The sequence below is a fragment of the Chelonoidis abingdonii genome, chromosome 6 (assembly GCF_003597395.2).
Source record: "Chelonoidis abingdonii isolate Lonesome George chromosome 6, CheloAbing_2.0, whole genome shotgun sequence".
Taxonomy (NCBI): Eukaryota; Metazoa; Chordata; order Testudines; family Testudinidae; genus Chelonoidis; species Chelonoidis abingdonii.
Genome location: NC_133774.1, coordinates 30,580,647 through 30,601,942, shown reverse-complemented (window position 1 = coordinate 30,601,942; position 21,296 = coordinate 30,580,647). Strand labels below are relative to the sequence as shown.

Genomic DNA, 21,296 nt, shown 5'->3' with positions numbered 1-21,296 from the left:
TTGCTTTAGACATATTTAATAAAATTAATTGTTTTGTTTATAGCTTGGGCATTTCTCTATTAACATTACAGTAATTACAATATCTGTTTGAGCTGTTCCTGAATCAACATTTTTTTCAATTAGATTATAAGGTTGTTTTTTTTACTGTCACAGCAAAGCAGACCTATCACAGAAGCTTCAGTTTAAGAACTAATGAAAATATTAGTGTTCAGAAGGAATATAAAACTGATTAGGAGGCTGGAGGGATTATTCTTTCCTTATAAATTAAATGAACTAGATGTATGTATCTTGGCTAGTGACAACAAAGCAATAAGAGACATCCACTTGAAATTTATTCATGTCTGTGAAGTTTTAGTTAAAATTAAATATGGACTTCTTTGATCTGATTGGTGTCGCTGAGTGCCAGTGTAATTAAATATAAACAAAAATGTTATTTTTTGGTGTGTTTTTACAAACTTAAAGGAATCCAGTCTATTAACCCAGGACTCCCAGTGAGATTTTTTTTTTAAGCTTAATAATTGAGGTCAGAGCAAGTCTATTGACTTGCCTGTTGCACTGTCAGCAGCTATGTAACACACTGCGGAGGCACTCAATCCAAAACCAATATTAAGTCTGTAGGTAGAAAACTGGTTAGCATCCCTCTTTATTCAGGTTATGTAGCCATTCAGGATTCATTGACCTGGCATAGAGAATGGTAAGGGAGCTTCACTGTCAACTAGTTTAGACTCCTCTCCCTCATATAGATTTATGCCACTCTCCAGTGGTCATTCAATCCATGCAGTAGGATTAGAATCCAGGATCATCTTGGTCTCCTTGATTCTTTTCGCTAACCATTAGAGAGCACAGCTCTCTTTTTTTTATTAGTGCAAGATTTAGGTGTAAATTGCATTCAATAATAATAAATACCCGACTCTTATATAGTGCTTTTATAATTTAAGACTGCATGGAGCTTGGCTTGCTCTTTTATTTCAGTTTGGTTTGGTTTTGAATTTGATGATAATGCGCAAGAAACTGTTAAAAATTTTGATCACTGAATTTTCTTCATCTATACACTCTAACACAGTTCAGCATGGATAATCCAGATCCCGCTTCTAAGGCCCATGACCTTTGCTGTTGGATCTCAGTAATGGAAATTAAAAAACCAAACATGCTGATGGATGACATACCCATACTGCGTGTCGTCTGGTGACTAACCTGATTTCCACTGACACCCTGTTATGTCCAGGTTCCTGATTCCTGGACAACAGTTTTGCTTTGAGCATCAGTAAACAATCATGAAGAGAACAGAGTTGTGTTTTATAAAATCTAGGGATAATTTTACTGGACTGTCATAGCCAGACTTCAATTTCTGCCTTAATGAACATCCCATGTTTTGCTTTGCTTCGCTTCATTTAGCACAAATTTTAAGAGCCCTGTTAAGTCATAATTCAGGAAAATTATTAGCTTGATAAGTATAGAAACTAACTTTGTAGCTAATTACAAGTTGCATCTAATTTAATGGAGCTATTAAAATAATTGGTTCTTGGTTCATTTATGAGTTACATTTTCAAAGTACCCAGCACCAAAAGATGATAATTCCCGAGAACAATGGGTGAAATTCACCCCTGTACCAAATGACTGCATGAGGGCTATGTATCACTTAGACCCTCAAAACTGGATTTAAGAGGCACATAGACCTTGGGCGGGTCCTCTGCATCTGGATGAATTTCACTCAGTGTGAATACAAACTCTATAAATATCACTGCTGCAGCACTAAGGAACTGTTATTTTGTGTGAGCTGCTGGAAGTACAGCATAATGCATGCTGAATTCCAGTAGGTGGTGCAGTGGGAACAGGTACTGAATTACAGTTTTATGTTTTCCTAAACAGGGAAGCTATAGCAACTATAAATTATAGTTATTGCCTCCCCATGCTCCTCTATTATTACCCACTTGAACTATAAGACATAACTACACATAGACACAAAAGAAGGTTTACATTAAATTGTCCGTAAAATAAATCACACAAAATAACTATTATATAAGAACTCTGTTTGCTGATGCCTGCATCTCAGCAGTGCACTATTGTTCCCTACAGGTGAGGGAGTTTGACGGTCGTCACTATATTATGGAGAAGTCAATTACAGGTGATTTTGCACTTGTGAAGGCATGGAAGGCTGATCGTGCAGGAAACGTTATCTTCAGGTATGGGCTGTTTGCCAGTGGAGGAAAATCCTAAAATAGTTTGGAACAATATGAAAGGGAAATGGAATCCTGTCTCCTGTTTGATGGCAAATGAATATCTTACTGACTTCACCTTTATTCATTTTGCTTTGCCCTACTGTCAAATTATAATTCTATAAAAGGTCAAAAATAATTGCAAATATTAATGGCTTTCAAGAATACAAGAACAGCTGTGAAATAAAAAAAAGTGATAAAAATGTGGCATGGCTGATAAAAGCCACTAACAGTTCTTGGAAAACATAGTAGCTTTCTGTACAGACTGAAACTTTTGAATAAATGTGTCAGATTTAAAAAAAAACAAAAACATTAAGGACAGTATATTGGGTAGGGTCACAGGTGACAACAAGAGCCAGCTACATTTAGTCTTCAGTCCAACCAGTAAACTTAATTCTGACCTGTTGAAGTCTGTGGTTCAATTCCTATTGACTTCTCTAATGAAGGATCAGACACTTTATGCCATTATATATCATCCTTTGTGATGGAAACATTCGTGGGTATGTAGGGTGGTGAGTTATGTCCAGGTCCCCTTAAAGAACTGTGCAACACAACTTTAGCCACAGTCTGAGACCAAGGTATGACTAGACAGCTGTATTGCTCCTGTGGTTTCTCTTCCATTTAAACAGGAGAGATTTGCTTATGTTTAACCCATTTTGTTTGTTTGTTTTTGCTGCTAACAGAAGAAGAGGTAAGTGTTGTGGTAGCTGAGCGCAGTTCCTTACAGTAAACTGGAAAGTCAAGTAATCCACCCCTTTTAAATATTAGAGGAAATAAGGAGTGCAAAAAATCCCAAGTGTTTACAAAGTCAGATTCCAAAAGGAAACATGCAGTTGTTGATCTGTCTTAAAAATCATGGTATTTAAATCAGTGGCATTGTTTTTTGCCTGCCTTGTGATTTATGAGCCTCTAGGAGGAAGCTTCCCTCCCTCTCCCACTTCCAAATGAGTGATTGTTTCTGGTTGAGCATTGAACTTTAAATGTGCACACACAAAGAGATGTAGGCAACCCTGTTGGCTGTTCACTTACCTTCTCCTGCCCCTGAGAGCTGTCATTCTATCTCTTCTACCTGTCCCTCCATGCTCCACACAGCCTCCAATCCCATATCTTTCCCCTAGCATTTGCTTGCCCCCCACATTTTCCCTCTTTCTCTACAATCACATACCTGTCCCATTCTCCGTCTCTTTTCCACATTCTGCTGCATCATATCGGTCTCCCTCTTGCTACTCACTTTCCATTGTATGTTCCTTTTTCCCTCCTGCTCCCTGCACCTTACTTCTATACCTCCCACATTCCTGAAGCACCATTAATATCAGGAATACTTCACTTGGAGAGGAGATCTGAAAGATCTGCTTCCCCATTTGACAGCAACTGAGGAGAGGAGGAAACACCTCTGGTTTAGGAAACGGTATCAGGCCTGGATACTCCAGCCAAGAGTTGATCTTCTTTGCTCCTTTCTGCAAATTTCCAACTAGCAGATTGCCAGATCAAGTAACCTAATTGTAAACTAATGGTATCCCTCAGCCTGAGAGTAGAGAGCAGTCCTACTACAGATACTCTGATTTTTTTATCCCGAGGCCTGGAAAATTGCAATAGACTAGAGTAGACTTATTTTACCTACTGTGTGGCCTGATGCTCCATTCTGACATGTTTTCAGTACCAAGAGGGTCCATTCCACCCACATTATTGCCCTGAGATTTATGACCTCCACTCTAAATGAACTGAACTATTTCTGATATTGACTGTGACTCAGTGGCTACAGGAGCAGTATGCTTGTTGGAGTTTGCCACATTTTAACAGTGGATCCCCTATGCCTTTGCCACCTTTCTGCCACTCATCTAGGCTGTCGCTCACCTTCAGGCTAAGGGCAGAAGTGAAAGTGTTTTTCTGTTGCACTCTAAAGGATGGATTAAGGTATATTTAATAGATTTTAAGGTCAGAAAGGACCAATGTGATCTTCTAATTTGTCTTCCTGCATATAAACTGTAATTTACCAACTGATTCCTGCGTTTAGCCCAACAATGTTTGGTTGAACTGCAGCATGTCTTCCAGGAAGAAGGATTGAGACAGGATTGCTGAGAAAAGTCTTGTTTTGTAGTCTGCAGCATTTTTGTTTAATGCAGCAAATTGTCTCCAAACCTGTACTGAGCAGACTAAGTTCTAGAAGCCTTTGCCTAGCAAGCCTGGTCTCCCTAATAGATACCAATGTCAATTACAGTGCAACATTACCAAGATAATGACCAAAATATTCTAATGCCTTAAAGAGGACCAACTAATCCAAGATTTGGATTTGATTAAACCAGGGGAGTGTAAATTACTCCTTCCTCTGCCAGCTATGACAAGGATGCACACAGGAGAATTTCATTTCATTGGTTTGGGGTAGATGTACCCTCTGGATAGCAAGGAAAACTTCAGTTCTGACTAGTGCATCCTAGGAACTCTGCTAGTTGGAGCTTCCTTAGAGAGCTGCTATATGAGTGGATATTCTAGGTGCTCCGGTCATGCTCCCTGTTCATAGAATATCAGGGTTGGAAGGGACCTCAGGAGGTCATCTAGTCCAACCTTCTGCTGGACTAGATGACCAGTCACCAGCCAGGGCTTCATCAAGCCTGACCTTAAAAACCTCTAAGGAAGAAGATTCCACCACCTCCCTAGGTAACCCATTCCAGTGTTTCTCCACCCTCCTAGTGAAAATGTTTTTTCTAATATCCAACCGAAACCTCCCGCACTGGAAATGGGGCTATATGACCTAGNGACACCCACCTCCAACCTCCTGCCTCTCTCACACCCGCACCCCAAGTATCCCTCTGCACACAGACACCTGCCTCTGACCTCCTGTCTAGATCCATCCTCTTTGGAACCCCCTTTCAGGTAGTTGAAAGCAGCTATCAAATCCCCCCTCATTCTTCTCTTCCACAGACTAAATAATCCCAGTTCCCTCTGTGCCACCAACCCTGCCTTCTCTATGCTACCATCCTCGCTTCCTCTGTTCTACCAGCCCAACCTCCTCTCTTCACAAGCCCTGCTGCATTTAAGCCACCAATCTAGCCAATACCACTCAGCGAATACCACTCAGTTTTGGTGCTGTTCTGGCCCTTGCTGGTCCTCCCCTCGAACATGGAGCTGCAATGCGTTGCGCCAGCACAAGGACCCATTTTTCAGGGAGCTCTGCTACTTGTGAATTTAGCTATGGCATGGCTTTAAACACCATTGTGTACAGATTGGATGCAAGTTGTTTAGGGCCTTTCTAAGCTACAAGCAACTGGTTTCAGCTACCTTTTGCCTTCATGATGATAGCCTCAGTGCATATCAAGAGCAATCTTAGATTTCAAAACCGGGAGAATGGACTTGTTGATTTGGCTGGCATGTGTTTGCCTGTTGAGTCTGCTTGTTATCTAGATGACCTTAACAGCTGTGCTCTACCCTGGACATTTTAAAATGTTTGCTTTAGATATATGGACAATAAACAAGGATGAGGGAGGAAGGTGCTTCCACTACTAACATCCTTTGTGAAGCTTTGTGTCTAAGGAAAGTTGGCAGTTCAGGAAGGTTAAAAAACAACGTATGGTCTGGGTCCATGCCTATAACAGTAAGCCTCTAGAGAATGCTACCTTAAGGCCCTTCTGCATCTTCAGAAATTATATGTCACTCACAAGGAGCCTCTAACCTAGAGTTGGAAAGATTAGATTTTTGTTGGGAAGCATGGATTTCACCGTACACACTCGGACAAACTTAAAAAAAAATTCCCAGTGATGATAACTGAAATTTACAGATCAGTAAAATAAGAACAATTCTCTTGAGAACTTATTTTAGAGTTTGATTTAAAGATATTGACTTTGTCTATTTTGGCACATGAGGCTGACAATTTGTGTTTTAATGGTTATCAGGCTTTAACTTTTTGAATCTCAGTATCTTCTATCGTTAAATAATTGTCTGCCCTCTCAATTTCCTGCAACTGTGAAAAATTAAATTGATAAAAAAAGTATAAAATAAACATAGATATCTGTCGCAATTATATATAAAATCGAAATCTGCCAGTCCAACCCATAACTTTCAAATTGGTATGATCAGTGAGTCTCCCCACTATAGATATGCAAATGAACGTGTACTGCAGAAACCATTGTCTGAAAAAAGAATGTTATCAATTCAGTTTTTAAAGCTCACTTGTGCACTCCTATATGTATATGTGTATTTCCACACAACTAGTGAAAATCGGATACTATGCATGTGTATGCAAGTGCAGTAACTGAATTTACAGGCTACATAGCAGCTGGGGATATGAGGCTGTATGTTCAAGCCCATAGGCAACACCTGACTTAGTTAGCTTTTAACACACTGCAGCTATTTATGTGACTATATTAGTATTTATGTGAACATATTTTTTTCCCCACAGTGACATTGGAAAACTTTTGATTTCTTGGAGTGAAACCTTTGAACTGCATCTGATTTTTACATCACAGATACCGTTTTCAAATGTCTCTTTAGCTTTTTATTTTTTGTGACAAAACTCCCCAAATTCAATGTACATTTTAGCACATAAACATTTTCCCTGCTAAATGTGATACCTCGATATTAAAACTAAGATGCTTTTTATTGTCTGTCCATGTCTGTGCTTAATATTGCTTGTTGTTTGTTTGCCTGGAAACTATGTCCCATTTTAAGTTCATGGCAAAACTCCCATTGACTTCAGTAAGACCGCCTGGACGATAATACACTTAATACTTGAGATGCATTTGTTGTGTTTTGCTATTCAAGGTTTGTTTATAATAAAGCTTTAATACAGAAGATTAATAGAAAATTGATCTGTTTACATTAGTCAGATTCTAATGAAATTAGACCAAATAATCAACAAGAATGCCTATGTTATCAGACTCCTATTGATGTAATGCTATTATGTAAAAATATTACTTTCCAGATCAGATTTTGAAAACAAAAAAACATTAAAATTCTGGCAAAATCAAATTTAAGTTTTTCCCTTAATTTCACTATTTAAAAATGTTACCACTTCACCATTATCAGACATGATTATTTTTGGCATACTTAACAGGATAAAGTTTGGCAAAGACTGAAATAGCAAGCCTAGTAAAAAGAATTCTTCTTGCAACATAAATGTTATCCTTCTAAGCTGGGTGGGTCTAGGTATAGCTAGAAAAATATGGGTTAGTTTACTGGCATCACAAACCTTTCTTTGGTCTCCAAACTATTGGCATCAATTTCTCCCAATAACAAGGAGACTCAAAGGTTACTATCAGAGTGCTGTTCAAATGGTTAGAACCAGATAGAAGCACTGATACTGGAATGCTGTTCAGAATCTGGAAATATTAAATAAAATTAATGGGAAATTAAACTACATCTCTAGAAAATCCTTGGAAACCCAAGGATCTCAATGGTGTTTTGCATTGGAAAGTTATTGTAAAACCTCAGTTTTTCAATGGATCAGTGAGTGAACCTTTTGAAAGATGACTTTTGGTCTAATTCTGATTTCATGTTGCTATAAATCTGGAGTAATGCCATTGAAATCGGTAGTTTCACAGGTGTAAAAGCTTACGTAAATGAGATTGTATGCAGTGTTGTTGTAGCCATGTTGGTCCCAGTATATTAGAGACAGGGTGGCTGAGGTAATATCTTTGATTGGACTAGCGTCTTTGATTAGAGTTTATCTCTCTCACGAACAGAAGTTGGTCCTGTAAAAGATATAAATGAGTTTGGCAACTTCCTTAAGCCTTGTCTACGCTTACAGCGGTATGTAGAGTACATTAGTTACGCAGTTACACTCATTTTGGTGTGTAGATTTCACTGCCTTGGCAAAAAGCTCTGGCATTGGGAAGGCACCAGAGAGAGGCTCCAGCAGCTGGAGAGCGGTGTAGACATGGGAGGCACTGTGTGGTCATGTAGAGAGCCAAGTAGGATGTACACCCGAGGGTTCAGGAACGTAGGGCACTCTGTTCACCTAAACTATGTCTCACTGCCTGTGCTACTATTGATAACCTTGCTAGCTGAGCATGCAGTGTCTGTACTCTACATGCTGCTGTCAGATGCTATGAGATGAAATATCTTTTTTTCTCCTTTAGTCTCTTCCAGAGATTTTATAGTTGCTGATTAATGTTAATAGAACCATTTCCATCTCTGTATTTGGCCTTGGACTGTTAAATTGTTTTCACTCCATCTTAGTACTACACTAGAAACCAGAAAGAAACTGTCGTGCTTGCTACATCTAGGCATTTGGCACAACATAAAAAACCAGGAGGGGGCAGTGGAAGCCCAAAGTTCAGCATGGTAAAAGCAAGTGATGTGCACGAAACAATAGGGTAAAGAGACAAGGAGTAAAGACTTAGAAATTAAGGCTGGCCAGAAAACAACTCAATTTTTGCCAGACATTGCAAGGTTTCGAAATTTGTTTTCATTTCAGTGTGGAACAAAAACAAGAACTTTCAAAAATTTTCACCAAAAATGAGAGAGAGAGAGAGAGACAGAGAAACTCCAGAGTAGCCAATAGCTTGGTATTTAGGGCTCTCAGCTATGACGTGAAACACTCAGAGTCAAGTTCCTGCTCTGAACTGGACAGAGCAGGGGCTTTGAACCTGAGTCTGACATGTACACTGGGCTAAAGAGAAGGAGACTGACTGACTCTGTTTCTGATTTCCATTCTGGACCTGAGAAACTTTCTTGATGAAATGTTCACTGAAACACTTTGGTTTTGATGGAAAAAAGTTTCTGCAGAATTTTATTGACTGCATTGGAAAGTAGAATGTACTTGGTATTATAGCCCAAAATTTTGCAAAGGAAGTGTTGTTTTCTGAAAAGTAACATCTCAGATGTAGGTGTGGAGGTGGCACAATAGATTTTTCTTTCTTTCTGGTAAGATCTGGGTTCAAGTTCTGATAAAGTCATAAGGGAAAGTGTTTGATTTGTTTGTCTTACTCCCTAGATGCCATTTTTCCATGTTACAAAAATAATACATAGGGAAATTTGTCACAGCTGGCAGGCTTGGTTTGAGAAAGTCCCAGGATTTGCATGGCAGAGATTCCCATGTGCCACATAAGTGATGTTTTGAAGTCATGCGTGGGACCTTAGTGGTTTACAGGCTTCCTGCTGGTCCTCTGCACAGGAGTGAATTTCGTCCAACAGGCATTAGTGCAGCCAGGGGGAATATTGCACAGAGCATACTGCTGTTGACTCTGAACAATTAAATGTGAGTTTATCAATTGAATATTTAATTGCAAAAACTAATGTGGCCATTAAATGTCATGGAAAGCTGTAAAGAACGTGATTTATCAAAATGTAACATTTTCATATGCTTTTTATAAAATGCTATTATGGTTTTCTCCCCTCTTCTGCTAGCAATTTTATCCACAGCTATCTGAAAGAAAACAGTTATTTTACAGGAACATGTTGTAATAGCCTAATTCTGAAATGGATATGCTTATAATTTTACTCTTACTGTTAATTATTTTCTCTTTTTTCTGTGACAGGAAAACTGCAAGAAACTTCAACCAACCTATGTGCAAAGCTGCCAAAACAACTGTGGTAGAGGTAAGCATGAGCAATGTTTTCTGTGTAACTGTTGCTTATTCCAGAGTAAAATCATTATATTGTCAGGTAATTCTAAAGCTAAACTAAGAAATGTCACTTGATTATATACAGTAATTTACAAAACAATGAGTCAAAGAAAGATTCACTGTTACATTGCAACTACTGTTTTGTTATGTATGCTTTGATATGTGCCATGTGCATTTCTGCCTTCACTGCTAGGAAAACTTATCTGATCACTCTAGAACATATGTGCATAACCTACCGACCAAGACCTATTGTAGGTTCAAGCTTGCTGCCACTGCTGGAATACTATGTCCAGCTCTAGTGCCCACAATTTGAGAAGGATGTGGATAAATTGGAGAGAGTTCGGAGAAGACCCATGTGAATGACTGAAGGATTGGAAAACATGCCTTATAGTGATTGAGCTCTTTCAGTCTATCGATTTAGCTTAACAAACAAAAGGTTTAAGGGGTGATTTGATAACAGTCTGTAAAGATCTACATGGGGAACAAATATTTGATAATGAGCTGTTCAATCTAGTAAAGAAAGGCATAATACAATCCAATGGCTGGAAGTTGAAGCTAGATAAATTCAGACTGGAAGTGAGGCATACATTTTTAATGGTGCAAGTAAGTAACCATAGGAACAATTTACCAAGAGTCATGGTGAATTCACCATCACTGACAATTTTAAAATCAAGATTGGATACTTTTCTAAAAGAAATACTCTAGGAATTATTTTGGGAAGTTTTATAGCCTGTGTTGTTTGGGAGGTGAGACTAGCTGATCACAATAGAACCTTCTAGCCCTGCAGTCTATAAATCTGTGCATGTAAGACAAGTGGGCAATGGCTAATATAACCTTGCTTTTTGGCCCCTGATCTTACATTTTAAAACCACCTGTGTGGAGTCACATTGACTCCAGAAGGAAATGCCTGCAAACGGATCTGATGCAGAATCTGGGCCTGTCTGCTCAGCTGATACAGTAATTTGAAAAACTCAGGAACCAATGACTGCACGTACATCAAAACTTTCGTAATCTATATTTCGCTAAACCACATAGTCTGCAGAAAAAATAGTGATCTTTTCCTACCTCTCAGCAAAGGTGTAATTGTGGATGCTATCGTGTAGGCTCTACATGACTGAGATTTCATTACTTTTACAAACTAAAATGCAGTATGCTTACTAGTCTGCGATAAAGTATTGTCGTAATTCAAATTAATCAATAACTGACAAAAAAAAGTGAAGAGATTACTTTTGTGATATATTTTCTTTCTGTTCTGCTTGCTAATTTGCAGTGGAATTCCAATGTTCATTAAATGCAAATTAAGACAAACATACCCACCTTTGTTCAAGATTAGTCTGTTACACCAAGTTGGTGCTACATGAGTTTTGAACATGCATTTTTCATAGAATCATAGACTTTAAGATCAGAAGGGACCATTATGACCATCTAGGCTGACCTCTTGCACAATACAGGCCGCAGTATCTCACCCACTCACTCCTGTATCAAACCTGTGTCTGAGCCATTGAAGTCTTCAAATCATGGTTTAAAGACTTTACGGTGCAGAGACCCCTCCAGTAAGTGACCTGTGCCCCATGCTGCAGAGGAAGGCGAAAAAACCCCAGGGCTTCTGCCAATCTGCCCTGGAGGAAAATTCCTTCCTGACCCCAAATATGGCGATCAGCTAAACCCTGAGCATGTGGGCAAGACTCACCAGCCAGGCACCCAGGAAAGAATTCTCTGTAGTAACTCAGATCCCACCCTATCTAACATCCCATCATAAGCCATTGGGCATATTTATCGCTAGTAGTCAAAGATGAATTAATTGCCAAAATTAGGCTATCCCGTTATACCATCCCCTATATAAACCTATCAAGCTTAGTCTTGAAGCCAGATATGTCTTTTGCCACCACTACTCCCCTTAGAAGGCTGTTCCAGAACTTCACTCCTCCGATGGTTAGAAACTTTTGTCTACCATCATAAAACTTTAAAACTTCGCACGTAATGCTGATATACATATTTTACCATGATATTACTAATCAGCAAGTCATGAGTTCTCAAATGATACCTCACAAGGCATACTTTGCACAAAGATTATTGTGATTGTGTGGAGGGTGTGAATACAGGGGTGCATCGTGGCACACTGTATTTGCGCCATTTTGGATTTTTGCAAAGATTTGTGCCTATCTGAACATTTCTGGAAAGTAAATTTTGGAACTAGAACTGAAACTTTTTTTGTTTTGTGGTCATGCAATTCAATCAAAGCAAACAATATTCGGTTACTTGCCAGTCATACTCCTTGATTATTGAGTACTCACAGTGCACAGTTTATGAACAGCACAGAACAAAAATTGTTTTCACAAAGTTTTTCAATTTCAAAATTGAAGCTGGTTGTAGCAATGAATTCTTCAGTCCTTCTAGCCTACTATGTCTCTGCCTGTTATGCATTGGTATTTAGAGAGTGGCTGTGGAGCAGAGACTTTTCTTCTATTTCCACATTGCATCCCCTCTTTCTGCTTCCAGGAAAATTTCTCTACCCACAGAGGAAGGGGCAGAATTTTCTTCTGAACAAACAGATACCATATGAATTTCTCACTGCTATAATTCCATTTAAGACTAGTTGTTAGATCTGTCGTAAACTATAGCTGCCTTGGGTCCTTCAACAGTTGCACTGCCATCAACTACTGACAGTGCTCTATGCAAGATGGCACATCTGCATTGTTTTTCAGCAATTTTACAGAAGAATAAATAGGAGGGTGAGAGAGACTCCACTGTCGTAACCAAAGTCATACCAATTAGATACTTTGTCTCCTCTGTGCATCCAGACATGTGATGCCAGAAGTAGGTCTTCTGACTCATAATCACCAAAGAGCAATGCACGTGACTGTGACAGAAATCAGTTGCACATCTCTGTGTATTTATGGATTCATTTTTGAGTCACTGGGATTTTTTTCATTAATACAGACTATACATTTGTATAAGTTTATACAATTCTTTGTCTATGGTGCTGTAGATAATTTTTAGCTTTTTCCCTTCTGTATTTATATGTTTGACTTCTTTTATCCACTTTTCAGACAAACTCTCATTTTATTGAGGTATAATTAGGAGTGGGTGTCATATTCCTTTGCACTTCCTAGGAGCATGAATACTATCATACTACTGGAAATGCTCTTCTCAGGGTCTTTCCACCCTGGCCAAAAGAAGGAAATGTGTGAGGAATCAATCAGTCAATGCATGTGAGAACCTGTCTGTCTTTGCAAGATTTCGCACTGAGTTTTGAAGACTTCAGAGTGCATTGGACATGAATATGTGAAAGCAGAATATATTCCTTAATATGTAGGTTCTTCTGCCATCCAGTTGACGGTAGTGGGAGTTTTGACATTGACTTCAACTAAAGTAGGAACAGACCCTTAATTATTTTTTTTAAATTCAGAGGAGAGGGAATTTGGCAGCAGTATAGGGGGGAAAAAACCCATAGGTATTGTTTAATCCTGAAGAGATGTAAATAATTAAACCATCTATTGTCAGAGAGGATTTTGAAGAAGAGAACCAAGATTATCGCTGATATAAACTGGTGGTAACATACTCAACCTAGAGCTATTGACTTGAGAGCCTTTGGGGCAGATTTTCAGATATTGTCCTTCAGCATTGTTTTTTGCCAAAAATATCCTCTGGCCAACTTCAATCCTTTCATTTCAGTTTCTTTACTGGATCAGAAATGTCTTAACTGTAAGTTCCTGCTAGGGAAATACACAAGGTATTTACTGACTTGAACAAATTTCTTCTGAACAGTTTGGTGTAAAACAGTATCCATGGATAAAACCTGATACCATGTGTGATTATGGGGATCTTTGCTTAGACACATCCTCATCAGTCCTGCACAGAAAGTTAGACTGCATGATTTCTAATTCAACTTGCACATGACCAGTACTGAAGGTCATAAAAAGGTATTAAGTAAACTACATAATTTATATAGATCATATGAACATTAAACTATAGCAGAGAAAAATCATTAAATGATCAAAGTTTTGGCAATATCAGTTCCTTCTGGTTTGTTCCCCCTCCCTCCGCATGAAACTAAAACGCCAGAGGAGTTAAAGCTTATTCTGTTCCCTTTCAATTTGTTTCTATGCTTACTCCTAAAGTATTACATTCTGTATTTAAAATTTTCTTCTCATTATGTTCACATGTAAATACTCACTCTAACAATGTAATTATATACATAGCTCTGTGTGTGGATCTATTCCCCACTCAGAGAGCCTCACTAACTCTGAGAAAGGGAACATTTTAAAATGTTTCCTCTACTAGAGTTAGGAAATATTTTACTAAAAAATGAAGTTACTATGCCAAGTTTGGAGGCTAAATTTAATCTTTAAAGTGTGAAACTGGGTTTTAGACCTTCTTTAAGTGCAATTCACAATACTGTACAGTCTTAAGTACAGAATTGCCATTCATCCTTCCATAACTCTGTGTGTGTGTGCGCGCACGCACGCGTGCATGCACAATAATACCAAGGTCCGATAGCACATTTCATCAGTAGATCTCAAAGAACTTTACGAGGGAGGTCAGGATCATTTCCCCAGTTTTATAGATCTAGAGAGTCGCATAGCTTAGTGGGCATCTAAAAGGCAAATGATGGTCTTACATCCAGGTCAAGTCCCTCTAACAGATCATCACCAGGCTGTTCTAATGGGACTCAACCTTTGGATCCTGCTGGGTCTGGGCAGAGCCCAGGCACTGTCTCTGCCTCTAGGTCTCCAGGGCACAGTCCCACCCCTCCGAATTCTCACCACTCCTGAAAGTCTTTCCCCCACTCCTCCAACCATCTCTCTGTTTCTGGCTATGAAATGGTTCCCATTGCTCAGAGGGCATATCTCCTTTTAAAAAACGGGCTGAGACGCTTTCCTCTGTCTTTCCTTCTGGTGATTTTCCCATGCTCCAACACCTCTGTGGGTTTTTCTGTGCAAAGTGTCATTAAAAGACAATGGCTGATCAGTAGCAACCTCATTGTTTTACCAGTGTAGAGCTATTCAGTTGCTGATGACCCTGTTTCAACTTCCCAAATGGTATCTGTTCGCTGTGTGCCATGTCCCTGCTACAAACGGATGATCTAAATCACAATCATATTGTTGACATAGATATATTCCCCAAACTGTCTTGGATGGAATCCCAAACTCTGGGGACTCATGTTAGTGTTGGATATAAAGTTATGGGCAATACCAAATTTTGAGGAAGACTTTTTGACTATAACGATTATTTTTCCTATTCTTATACCATCTGACTCGCCTTTTTTCATCTCTCATAGGGCCTATCCTTATTTTCCCTTCTTCATATGCCTCTGTGATAGGAACTTGCTTTATTGTTGAAAGGGAATGGAGTAGCAGGGGGTTGGCATTCTAGCTTTTTTCCTCAACTATAAGAATATAAATTTACTTTTGTGAAGGTACTATCAGAGTACTGTTGGATGGAAGCTCTTGGCTGTTGTGTTACCAGACAGCAAATGGGAAAGGAAAGTCAAGATGTGGTTAGGCATGGAGCATTTTTGTGAGAGCAAGCTTATGTTAGAACTAACACTCTTGCAGTGCCATAGAAGTAGGTCAAGGGGCAGATTGAGCCAAATGAAGAAGACTGGCAGGGAGAAAAGAGCTCTTGGGCTGAAGACCTGGCTCTTGTAGTTGAACTCCATCAGGATCCAGCTCCCTCAGATGGATCTTGATGTTCAAGGTAGTTTCCATAGGAAAAAGTCTGGGATCCTGTCACCCACTCACATGGGTGCATGGAAATATCTGTCCTTTGCACATCAGTAAAATGGCTGTATTCACAAACAAAACTTGTCTTTACCTGAAGGATGTTTTGAAACCAAGAACCCTGACTTGTCTGAGCTTCCCTTTTTTTTTTTTTTTTTTTTTTTTTTTTTTTTTTTTTTTTTTTTTTTTTTTTCTCTTCTTCATATACCTTTTGAGGATCAACTTTTCAAAGGTTCACCCTGTCAGCAAGTGGAGGAGTTGTGTTGTGTGCGTAGTTAAAAGCACTTTCCCTACAGTGTGTTGACTTCTTGAAACCAATGTTAGTCGATTGTGTTCGGCAGCATGCATTCAAGGTAAAGTGCTTCTATGCACGAATTCCTACTCTTCTGCAGCAATTTGTGCCTTCTGTCCTGAGAATATCAGCTAGAGTGGAGTGGAAGTAGTCAGCTGTCAAAACTATGAACGTTCCCAATCAAGCCTTAAGCCATCTGAAACTCTCATTGTTACAAATCTAATTCCCCACAAGGTTTACTGGAAACAGGATTCAGTCTTTAACGTGTTCACAAAGTTTGGGAGTGAAACTTGGCCAATTTGTGGCTTGTCAAACCTAGAGCTGGTGAGATAATTTTGGAAATTGCAATGGAAAACCAGGCAATTTTTAATGAAACTTCTTGGTTGTTAGTGTTAGGCAAAAAGATTCTTTTCCCGAAGAATCAGGCAAGCACAGACAATACTGAAGGGGGTTTATTTATTGTTCCAGGAAGACTGACAAGCAGCTTCAAAGATATGGTGCTATAGTGGCCAGTTATATACATTCTCTTATCAATTTATTTGCATTTATCTGTATATACAGAGACAGACATTGTTACAAAGCAAGAGAGAACCCTGAACAAAGATAAAAATAAGAACAGTACGTACATATAGAGGTCATCTTAATTGTGTCAAACTTCTATGACTACCTTGAGGGGGAAGGAGGTGGGGTGGGGGTAGGGATGAGTGCTTACAGTTATCCAGTGGGCTGTAAAGGGAGGGTTTATTCTGTACTAAGAACTAAGTTACTGGGCAGGCACTGACCATATAAGCTTATCAATTGTTTACAATTGTCAGTGCTGTTTGTGCTACTGAAATATTCCTGCTTGCTTGTCTGGACCCTATCCTGTTTTCCTCTCTGAACTGTCTATTTCCATGGTCACAAGCTTTGTTCTTTCTTACTGATAAACTGAACTAAGTTATCATGTATTGACAGAAACTATGTCCTTGCTTCTCAACAGTTTCGGTCTTTTCTGCTGACTGAATTTTAACTCCCTTCCTCACATTAGGTTTTTTGTTTTGGGGTTGATAAATTCCTTTGCTATAGTAATGTGACATTCATGCTTTTGATGCAGTATCAGTTGAAACTACATGGACTTTGCCTTAGAGATTTTCATTTGTGAGTTTGGTATTAAACAAAACATCTTCACCTGTTTCTGTGCCATACACTTGTATATCAGCAGTTGTGGGCTGATTATAATAACTATACCATATGTACATGTGTATTATGAGAGAGAAGATTGGGGTTTGTCCTGTGCGTTTGTTAACTGAGCTAGGGTTCTAAGCTGTACTTTTTAGGAGGATTGTGGCAATATGGCCTTTCCTATCCAAACACACAGCCAAAACTCTCCTGTCCAAACTCTCTTTTCTCCTGTCTCAGTTACTGCAACATTCTGTTTTCTGGCCTTGACAAATGCAACCTTGCCTCATATGCATTGAGAATACTGCTGCAAAGTTCATACTCCCAGCCTGTAGCTTTTGACCATATCACCTCTCTCTTTGAATCCCTCCTCTGGCTCTCCCTTCTCTATGATATCAAATGTAAGACGTTGTTTTCACTTTCAAGACCTTTTTGCAGCTTATCTCCACCCTATCTATGTTCACCTTGCCTATCACCTCTCTCATTTGCTATTGAGATGTCAGTTCCTGCCTTTGATGGACTCACAATATCAGCCTCTGTCCTCCACGTATTAAATTTTCAAACTATCACTTTGTGCTTTCCCCTGTGCTGGCCCTCATGCTTTGGAGGAACTCCGTGTAAACATCCTCAAAGCTCTCTCTGATTTCAGATTCCTCCTCAGAACTTTTTGTTTGCCAGGATGTCTACGGTGGGTGTGCTGGTGCTGTGCAAAGACCATAGCCTATCATGCTGACTATTATTGTCTCATCATTTCCTCCTTCGTCTTTCAACAACTGTTGTCTCTTGTTTTATACTAGATTGTAAGGTCCCTGAGGCAGGAACAATCTTTTTGTTCTGTGTTTGTACAGCACCTCCCACAATGGGGTTCTGGCTCATGACTGAGGCTCCTTGCCACTGTGGTAATATGAATAATAAGAGTGTTTGAATTAGAAGCCTCAGAGTGTTAAAATGCACTGAGTGTGGAAACTTCTCACATTTAGTTATCATTATAAATACTGGGCCAGACTCTCAGCTGGTGTAAACTAGAATAGCTCCACTGAAGTCAGTAGATGTCTGCCAGTTTACACCACCAGAGGATCTGGCCCACATTCTCCAATTCCTATTTTCTCTTCTAGCTTTTAATGTTTTCATATGAAGTTTTTGTTTTAGTGCTTTCAGGCCAAGATTTTCTTATCTTCTGAGGAGGTTCTTGGTTATTCTGAAAATTGGGCAGGTTCCCAAATATTGATGTGGGAGCCTAATTTTAGGCTTCCACTCTTGAAAACCTTGCTATTATTATTACTATTATTTGATCTTAAAGGTTAATTGTAATATAAAGATTGTAATATTAGTTGACAGTGCCAGTAAAGTTTATCAGGAATGAGTTGGCAGCAAAGGATTTATATGCTGAAATGATATCAATATTTTCTTCTCTACATGTTCAGATTATCCCTGCCCTGAAGGGATAACTATATTGTTTCTTTCTTTTTATAATACTCGGCACAGTGCGGCCCCAATCCATACTAGGGCCTTCACTATCATAATATAAATAATAATAGATGGTGTATTTAAAATGTTTATAAACTAGCTGTCTGAATATCTAAGATCAGAGTACTCAATTATTTTTGTTTGTTTTGTGGCAGGATTGCTAAATATAGCTTCCAGTGTAAACAGCATTTCCATCTAAAACATCACAATACAAAAAAGGTAGTGTTCTTCTCATAAAAATGCATTAAATAAAAATCATTAAACCCTGCATAGTTTCTCCGGTTGCTTAGGAACAACAATCCACCTAAGTCAGTGAGCTCTATTATCTCAGGTAAAGTGAACCACATTGTACTGAGGGACGGAAACAAACTGATTGAAGTAAGTCATTTATATCATATTGTCTGTGCCAAACCATGGCATTGCTTTTATTGATAATAGTGAGAGATGAAAAAATTATTTTGTGACCCAATACTGCAAAAAGCTTATGCACAAATATAACTATTCTCACATGAGTAGACTCACTTTCTAGAATCAAAATTCCTGGCCCCTAGTGCCATGTTCCTAAAGCCTAGATTTACTTTATTCATTACATGGTAATTTATCTACAGATTAAAACAATTGAACTTTAGAATCATAAATTTTTCAGAGTGACCTTATTTAACACGCTTCTAATCTGCAGTGGCAGGGTAGGGGGAAATAGTGAAATTCAGGGTTTTTTGTTGTTTGGTATAATCAACCAGTCTCTCTTTAAAGGTAACCTTTAAATACAGGAGTCCAATTTAGCACTTCACAGCTGGGGCACTGAATGTTTTGATATGAAGTGGTTAAAATTCATAGTGAATCAAATCCTTTCTAGCTATCTCTCAGTGAGACTCATTTGTGTGTGACGTGACAATGGAGTTCAAGGTTTTTGTTTTGTTTCTCCGTGTGTGTTTTGATTTTTTTTAATTGATTCCTTTTGAACCGAGTATGAGCTTTCTGAGTATTAAGCGCCAGATGTTTAATTTTGGGATCCATATGCAGATTTAGTGAACAGTCTTCTAAGGAAAAAAGAGCCCTGAGAGTCCTATAGTGTACTTCCCAAGATCTAATATGGTTCTGAAAAAGTAGTTACACAGGAAAGTTTTGGCTGATCAACACCACACACTGGTAAAAACAATTCCGCACTCCAAAATATGGCGTTTGTAATGATGACAAGTCTATAATTATTAATTATTTATAAAGCTAATTTCAGTTGTTCTTGGGAATTGAACTGACATCTCATTTACACAATTGACTTTATATCGTATATATTACCATAATCTACCAATGCTGTGGATGAGCCAAAAGACCTGGTAGTTTTTATAGGAAGACACTGAAAATGGGAAAGATTTTTAAAATGTTTGTAATTCACCATTTCGTTATTTGTGCGAACATGTACATGTGAAGCGATGACCGTTACAAATAAGCAGGGCAGGGGGAACAAGATGCAGTAGTCAGTAGTCCACCAGTCTCTGCATCATAAAACCACATATTACGAAGAACTATGGTCCAGGAAGAAATGTGCCAGGTGCTTTCAGGGATCACTCATTCCTAGTGTTTCTTAACCTATTTTGGTTTAAATCAGCTCCCCTGTATTAAAGTAATGAGAGGACAAAATAAATGATAACTTTTGTATTTTCCAATGCAGTTTCCCAGTATAAATTGAAAAAGGTGCAGCATTCAAGGTTGAAATCCTACAGACCATTTGTCCATAGTGTGGACTACTGCATTTGGGCATGAAACAAAACAAACAAAATCCCAGATGGGCACAATATTAAGGTTTGAAAAGCAGCAGCCAAGTAACTATTTTATGAGATGTTGCATAGCATTTTAAAATATATAAGCACTTATATCAGTTGCGTTTTAATCTTTCTGTCTCTCCACCTTCCCCTAAAAATGTTTTGAAAATGTAATTACTGAGTGAGGAAAATGACAGTTTAGGAAGGAAGAGGATTAGAATATTAAGGACATCTTGGCTTTGTATCATGGATTTCTGAAGTGAGACTATTTATTGCTTTTGTAGGAGACTGTAGAAACACAGTAATATTCCCAGATGAAAGGAGGCCATTCACTTTCCTCTTTTTCTATCCACCCCACTTGATGAACATTTTGTACATTATTTTCAAATAAATACTATCTACCACTATATTTCCCAAGCCCACATTGAGTGTGTCTGTGAGAAATCTGCACCTTCCAAATGTGAAATTGTGCTTTTTTTCAATCCTGGATATGTTTCTCTGAATCAAATATTGGGTTGCTTTTTTCACTGTCTATGATTAAATCACTGGGAGACGTCCACTTTACAAGAAGTTGTTTAACAATTCATTGACCCAAGAACAATCAAGCCATATCCCAGGTTTTTGTTTTATTTTTGTTTTTGTTTTTTAGCCGGGCAAACATACAGTAGCTTAAATGTATTGGCTATCATTCCTTTATTTTATTTTATTGAGGAAATGAAAAGCAAAGACTAGAGGTCAGGGGTTTTTTTGTTCGGTTTTGGTTTGGTTTTTTTAGTGGCATGTCACAAATGCTCTGTCTCTGACAGGTGTAATTTGCACACCTACATCTTCAATTTTTGTAGTAGGTTTAGTACACACAGAATCTGGAAACAGCAACTGATCTTTTCAGACTTGGGTGCCTAATGTAGACTCTCAAAGTGGCTGATTTTTCAGAGGTCCTGAGCACCAAGAGATCCAAATGAAGTGACAAGCACAGCAGGTACTTAGGTGTCTAAGTGATTCATAGATTCATAGACTCTAGGACTGGAAGGGACCTCGAGAGGTCATCGAGTCCAGTCCCCTGCCCTCATGGCAGGACCAAATACTGTCTAGACCATCCCTGATAGACATTTATCTAACCT

At 38.7% G+C, this 21,296-nt stretch overlaps 1 protein-coding gene across 1 annotated transcript in view; it reads left to right on the top strand.

Annotated features, from left to right (window-relative positions):
- Nucleotides 1-21,296, top strand: part of OXCT1 (3-oxoacid CoA-transferase 1) — a 145,623-nt gene that overhangs the window by 43,942 nt on the left and 80,385 nt on the right. Inside the window, exons 4-5 of the mRNA XM_075066927.1 lie at nucleotides 2,054-2,183; nucleotides 9,689-9,749. Of these exons, the coding sequence (XP_074923028.1) occupies nucleotides 2,054-2,183; nucleotides 9,689-9,749 (191 nt within the window). The remainder of the gene's footprint in view (nucleotides 1-2,053; nucleotides 2,184-9,688; nucleotides 9,750-21,296) is intronic.